A 7,556-nucleotide genomic window follows, 5' to 3' on the forward strand; every position below is an offset into this window, starting at 1 on the left:
TGTATGTAAATTATAATTAACATTGAAATAAGCATATTTAATATTTAGTGCATCTTCGTATTAACATATTGTAATAGTTTTCATTTACGCAAATTATAATAATTTTAATGTTTACGTTACATAGTATCGATGTATGAATGTAGCTGTGTACAAAATATCAAAAATTTATAATTAATCATGAAATTGGTGTCCATTTATCCGTGATTTCTTTAAAGTAATTAGGTGTAATTTTGTTAAACAACAGGGCTTCTTAGATAACTTGTAAATATTAATACTTTGTTAGCTTAATGGTAAACGTTTGAACTAATATGTGATCATTTACATCCATTGTTTTATCGGATTTCTGTATGTATTTCTTTTTTATTGAGTAGAGAAATGTATTTAAAATATAACAACGTCGTCCTATGCTTAATAGTAAAAATGAACACAGCAAGAACTGAGCTAGTGGTTCGCCTTATGGTAAGCGATCACCAACGTCCATGAACATTTGCAAAGGCCTCGGCTAATGCGTGGCCCGCCTTATGGGGTAAGGGATCAGGAAAGAATTGACGATGGAAATAAAGGTATAGGCTGAGAATAGCTAGGATGGCGAGGAAAAGTCCCGGCTCCCTCACTCACCGAGACACACACATATGCTACTAATTTACACCGACCTTCTGTGAGTATGTGGTATCTTCCCCAATACGAACTGGCTCAATTCGTGTCGAAACGTGCTATACTCCCACATTCATTCATATTTGTGGTCGTGGTCTCAAAATGATCAACACAACCAGTAATTAAAATAAAGCAAAATTTTGGTGATCGTCAGCTGCTGAACAAAAATCTTTAATATTTTAAATGATTTTTTAATGTGTTTATAAACTGAAGTATTAATGTGTTTAATCATAGGACGACCATAGGCTAGGTACATAAAACTTTGGTACTTAGCACAACAGTAACAGCTATTCTCACAACTGTAGAACTCAAAGTCCATTAAAATAAGATAATTAGTGTACAAAAATCAATTATTTAGGTAATTAATTTCGAATTTATTAATATAATTGTAAACTTGATAGGTACTTAACATTGTGAATAATTGTGTGATGTCGACAAAACGTTTTATTAATTGCATTATATTATATTACATTTTTGGAGGATATTCTGTGTATTATTTTACCCCGACTCCTTCACCCCAAGCATCATATTCGCTACAGTTTCTACGTGTAAATCAACTCTGCGTATTACCAGGAATTACCTATTTGCTGGACAACATTTAAAAAGCAACAAAAACAATTGACCCATAGTTTTTGTCACAAGATAATAAAAGAAGTATAAGGTGTCAAAAATAAAATAAAAAACCTATTTAAGTTGTTTTATTAACCACGTAACGTTAATTAAAGCTCAAATTATTTCAAAGTTTTATTTTTTGAAAAGTAATTACTCATTAGGAAAATACACACTTTCAGATAACATAAATACATAACAGAAACAAATAAATTACATAACATACAACTTTGTTAACTTCGTAAGACACATTTGGTATTTTTAAATATGGAAGAGACAGATTTATTCCGTACGAAGTATTAACAAATTTTAATAATATGGCCCCCATTGTTTTCTAAAACGAAATCCTTTTCTTCTTTCGCCTTTTCTTTAGCTATTTTATACGCAGTTACTGCGGCGCGATATTGCGCATATCTCTGATTCTCCAGTTCTTCATCACGACGCCTGCGTCTACGCAGCCTTGTGTATGTTCGCCTAGCTCTTATATATGCTTTACGTAGTATTGTCAGTTCTTCAGACCACCAGTGTGGCCATCTGCTTGGTCGGGGATCTTTGCACTGATCTGCCTCTTCCATAGCTAAAAATGTACCACCATATACATTTTCTATGAAATTATACAAAAAAAAAGTTTTACCAAATTATGGAGAAAGTAGAAAAATATAACTTCTATGGAGCACGAGAGCGCAGAAATGAGATCAAAATGTTCGAGTTATACAAGTTGTCAAAAATCACTCGGAAAAAAGCTCTCGAAGTATTGAAAAGACAAGTACATTTTTTGAAACTAATTACTCTACCTACGTAATAAATGTGCTTATATTCGAAACATAATAATAAATACTAATCATGAAATCTCTTAAATGAATATCGTTCAGTTTCGAAAGATGTCTTCCATTCAACAATAATAACAACAAAATATTTAATACAATTTTAGAAACACTAAAATATTTTCTACGTAATGTAGTTACGTAATTTCACTAACAACCTGTTTTTTGGTAAAATAAATATTACCAAATTGCTTCAAATATATTATAAGGCGCTGATAATTGAAATAATTTACAGTTTGAACTAGTACAAGTCACTCTTTAAAACCTATATTGAGTCAAGTCCTACAATTAATCTACCATCATAAATCATCATTGAGTATAGCATCTATATCGTTTAAGATATCCTTATCATCGTCAGTTTTGCTTAAATTCTTATGACAACTGGCTACAACGTCTGGAACATTCTTAACTAAATCTAGGTCCAAATCAGCGATCGTTATCTCACTGTCTTCCTGTTCATCACATAGATCCACCACGTCGACCGGTTCTCCCATCCTAGTAGATTCCACGTCTATTATATCACTGTCGGAGTTTTTATCATCAAAACATTTATCAGTTAGCTCCATGCTAACGAATTGTACATCTGTGTCCGAGTCTTGATCTGTTTTACAATAGTCATCGTCTTTACTTTCGCTGATTGATTTATTTGTGCTGCGACTTCTAATGAGACGGGGCTTGGACGTGTGTTCTCCGATTTTGATCCTTTTAAACTCATAACAATTATCGACCAACTCGTCCTCTTGCATCTCATAGACATCACTCTGTTCCGATAACGTTCTCTTCCTACTGTTAACATCATCCATCTTCTTATTATCCGATTTAGCTTGACACGGTTGCGCGGGCGCATTCTTGTCTACCTTCTTATAAACAATAGAATTGCTCCTAACTACTTTTATTATTTTATTGCCCGACGTCGTTATAGTCTCGTGCGTTGACAATTTTCTCTTCCTGCTTAAATTTAGCGTAATTGGCGTCGTGTGTATAACGGTTTCGGAGACTTTCTTCCTAGCCCTAATTTCGTCTAGAGACAGAACTTTGAAGTCCAACGAGTTCCTCCGCTCCCCGGCCGGCTTCTTACCTGCGATCTCGTCTAGAGTGAGTTTATCGTATTTGTTGGTGAGGTTGGTGCGGACAATTTTGCGTTCTTTGGGCGGCTCGGCCGGAGGAAGGGCGTCGTAGTTGTAGAAGGCGGCAGCTTCGGCCTGTATCTTCTCCAGCAGCAGCAGTTCCTGGGACTTGGAGCGCGCGATGCGGGCGGGGTCGTCGGGGAATTCGCCCTTAGTGGGGGTGGAGGAAGGTGCGCTCTCGTTGTCCGACTCTGCGGAACACACCAAGTGATCGTTAAGGCCCATTCGCAAACCGTACAATGATTTTCGTAATTAATTTTGAAACGACCACGATAACTTGGCGTGTTCCTTGTAAGCATCTGAAACTGACTTGGGGGTGGACGGTCAAAAATAATTACAAAAATCATAATACGAAACGTATTTATTTGCTCGTTGATAAATTAACACAATTTCGTTAAAACAAAGCCAGAGTACATTCTCGTTACCGGTTAAATTAGTATAAAAATGAAAGTGCTCGATACACGCCGCTCTAAAATTATTGAAACTCTTATAGTAATGCTAATATTAAAATAACAACGTCTCCTCAACAAGTGAACGAGAAACTTGGGAGGTGCACGGGGCGCCACGTGTCCCCCAACAGAAACATAACAGAAAACCTTCTACGCATCGACTTGTACTACTTGTATAGACGAAATCAAGGGATTCCACACGTGCCCACGACACGACACTTCTATGTGACGCGCCATTAAAATTCAAACAAAACTCCATAACACAACTAAAGGATGTTGTATGAAGCGGGCAATCCCCGGAATATCCTCGCCTACACCGATACAACCTAACCACTATGCCTTCCATACAAGTATAATAAAGTTTAAATATTGACCTGTAATACATATATATATTAATACCTTTGCTAATTTCTCATTTTGGTACAAAACCTTAAAACTATGATACATGTATAAAACAAACGTCTTCCATCTCTTTTAATTTCGTTCGAAACAATATTAAAAATAAGTGTCAATGAATACATGACTATTTGCGTACATATAATATATATATATTATGCAATTTTATCCAAATTATAAACAATTATAAAAAGCAGTCTTCCCATTCCATTTCTATTATATTGAACAAAACGCTTATACGTATCGATATATAAATAGAAAAAAAACAGTAATCTATATACCTGTAAAACATACAAACTAAACAGGTACAATAAAACCGAATAAATGAGCCGTCTGACAAGATGACATTTTGTACTCAATTACCGAAACCAAAAATAACAAACTTTTAAAGCCACAGTCACTTCCAATTTGAATCCTATTTTTATTAGACAAAAGTAAAAAAAAAAAATCCCACGCGTTATCTCTATACCCACCACCGATTAAAATCTATATTTTTTTTTTAGATTAACATATCGTTAAATAATCATCGTACATAAATAAGATAATGACTAGGCGTACCGTGGACCCTAACGAATTTTCCCATTAATTACAACCATTCCGTGTTCGAACTGTAATAATAGGAACTTTACTGTCAGTGCAACACAATGTAACATTTTATATTGAACGAAAACAATTCCGCTAATCAGACTACAGTGCCAGTGTTGGATGCCCCAAGCGAATGCTCCATACTTTAATACCTAATATTATAAACTTTATGTCACCTAACTCGGTAATACATTTCGTAAGCACGAAAATTTTAAAAATCGCAATAGAAATCACAGTATTACAAAACAAAATGTTATTCAATTCATACGTCTCAGTCTAATTGCAGTGCTGTGACATCTATCCGCCTACCTAACTACTTTTTTTTTACTTTTTTTTTTCAATCATATATTAAACGCTCACAGTGCGAAATATAAATCATGTAAGAAGACGCGAACCTCTTAATTTTTCTAGACGTACAATATTAAACGCATCAAGCATTACTTTTTTTCCTTTTTTTTTTCTCATTTCACCTAATATTAATGAGTTACAGTATCGTGTATATATATTTTTATTTTTTAAATCGTTAACCTATCACTATGTACTTGGATTAGACAAGGATTACATCGACGTCTAAGAGGGCAGCGCAATTCAAACGGATCTCCGCTAGACACGTTTGAATTACGACTGCATTTTGTTAACATTATAAACTAGAAAAATGAAAAAGCGAGTTACAATATTCTTCTAATAGATATATAATTAGCTAAGATATGAACGTCGAATACGTCACTAAATTATTGCACATACAAAAATACCGACCTCGCTAGCTAATTTCATTTACGGTCGGACTCAGAGAGCTAAAAATAGTCTATAGGTTATAAATATAGTGAAAATTTCAAAATAAAATCTAAGATAAACAAAACGCTGCCGCTTCTGGCTCCAAAAAATAATACGTCTCTTCTTTCTAAACACAACTTCTTGGTTTATATGCAATTTGATGCAGTGTGTCCAAAAATGGAAGAGACCAACCACAACCCGGCAATAATTTAATTTTAGACACTATTTATATTTTTATCCTTTTTTAATATAATAAAACGCAATTTTCATTTCATTTTAGTTTAAAACAAAATTTTACCTTAAAATTCATAAAGGACACACTGCACAAATGCATATTTAAATATAATATCAAATTTATCCCAAAATAAAAATCCTTTAAATACATTTGCTAATGTCTGTATCTATATAAGAAATAAACTTTTCGCACTTATTTTATAAACTATAAGAAAAAAATATATTTAATGAAACTAAAATAAAAACGTGAGAAAATAAATATTATCTCTAAATATATGTGAATTCATCAACTTATGAATGGCATGTGACCAATTCTGCCTTCTTAAGGATGAACTAAAAGAAAATGGCGTTTTTTTCTTATAAACTTGAAAGCCCTCTGACACTAAAACTATACAATATCCTTCATATTCCTTTTCTTCTTTTCAAGTAAATTCACATTCACATATCAAAAAACTGTAATTTGATTCTTTTTTTTTTTAGTTTCCTTCTAAATCATTCAGGATTTAGCATTAGAACCAATAAGCTGACACGAATAATAATAGTATTGCTTCCCGTGTTTGCAATTATATGTTGCAATAAATATATACTTAAAATTTTCTGTTTCGGACCGTTTTCATACTTTGCCATTTTTCTCATTTTCATGTCACTAAATGTTCTTTGCACTTCCAACATAAGACCACTTCTATTTATTTTTTTACCTTAATTCATCTAGATCTTCAATATAAAAGAATTCGTAAATCTTGAGTCAATTTTCCCTTTATATCAGATAAATAGTACAATGAAAAAAAATTAAACCAAAATGTATTAAAGACAGAATATATCACATTTCCGCCACAATTAAAACTATGCAGTGTCGTTAAGTCGTGAGCGAATTTAACAATCAATATATATTTTATTCGCTTACTCATATAAATATTGAGGAGTTATCAATTCACACAAAACATTTAAAATGTCCGCCAGGTCATGTTTTCAGTTTCAGTAAAAATAATATTACAGAAAACTCCTATATATTTATATGTTTACACAATATGCAATGTCTTATTTTATTAACTACAGATAATTTATACTGAAAACCGTTTGAATAGAATGTTTCTACAATGAGTTTTTCACTTCGATCTGTGTATATTGAGCCCTTGGACAAATCGCTCAGCTGATGTTAGCGGTTCCTTGTTTGTCATTAATGCTTTGTAGTGTTACAAAATTGGACTAGCTCTGACTTAAGCTTTTTGTTAACATGGATTTCCCTTTAATTTTCATAATATGATACCTATACATTATTGCTAGATCCATTTCAATTGATCTTCCGTGGCAGGTCTCACACATTTGAATTTTTAACGGATTACATATCTAAATCAACATTCCAACCACCTAGATAGTAACCCACAACCGCCACTACACCACTATACAGGGAATTCCAGTCAAAGAAAGGAACCGCTCACGTATCGCTCGCAGAGTGCGCAATGGCCGCGTCGGTCCAAGGGCGTTCGGCGCGTTCAATACAGGCGCATACCTTCCTCGAAGTTGACGACGAGTGGATCGACGGGCAGCGGCGCGTGCGGCGCGTACGGCTCGTGCGCGTGCGCGTGCGCGTGCGGGTGCGCATGTGCGTGCGTGTGTGCGTGCGCGTGCGCGTGCGCCACCACGCGCCGCCCGGCCAGCAGCTCGCTGGACGCGGGCAGCACGCCCAGGATCGCCGAGTCGAGCACCACTGGAAGGCAGGATGTGTCAATATTAGTAGAAGCAGGTTTATAATTTAAGGCATTGATGTCTAAAGTATCCTTGAAAATTTGATTTGGAAGCAACTGGAAATCTTTTGGTTGTTATTATTGTACGGGCTAGCCGTACATCCTGATTCAGCGCTTTACACGACTGTCTTCAATTATGACTTATTAAGTCAGTCTGCA

At 34.7% G+C, this 7,556-nt stretch overlaps 1 protein-coding gene across 1 annotated transcript in view; it reads right to left on the bottom strand.

Moving 5' to 3' along the window:
- Positions 1-1,388: 1,388 nt before the first annotated feature.
- Positions 1,389-7,556, bottom strand: part of LOC119837312 — an 8,932-nt gene continuing 2,764 nt past the window's right edge. Inside the window, exons 6-7 of the mRNA XM_038362832.1 lie at positions 7,163-7,360; positions 1,389-3,405 (exon numbers count right to left, since the gene is read on the bottom strand). Of these exons, the coding sequence (XP_038218760.1) occupies positions 2,387-3,405; positions 7,163-7,360 (1,217 nt within the window). The 3' untranslated portion in view covers positions 1,389-2,386. The remainder of the gene's footprint in view (positions 3,406-7,162; positions 7,361-7,556) is intronic.

Source organism: Zerene cesonia, chromosome 27, assembly GCF_012273895.1.
Source record: "Zerene cesonia ecotype Mississippi chromosome 27, Zerene_cesonia_1.1, whole genome shotgun sequence".
Classification (NCBI taxonomy): Eukaryota; Metazoa; Arthropoda; class Insecta; order Lepidoptera; family Pieridae; genus Zerene; species Zerene cesonia.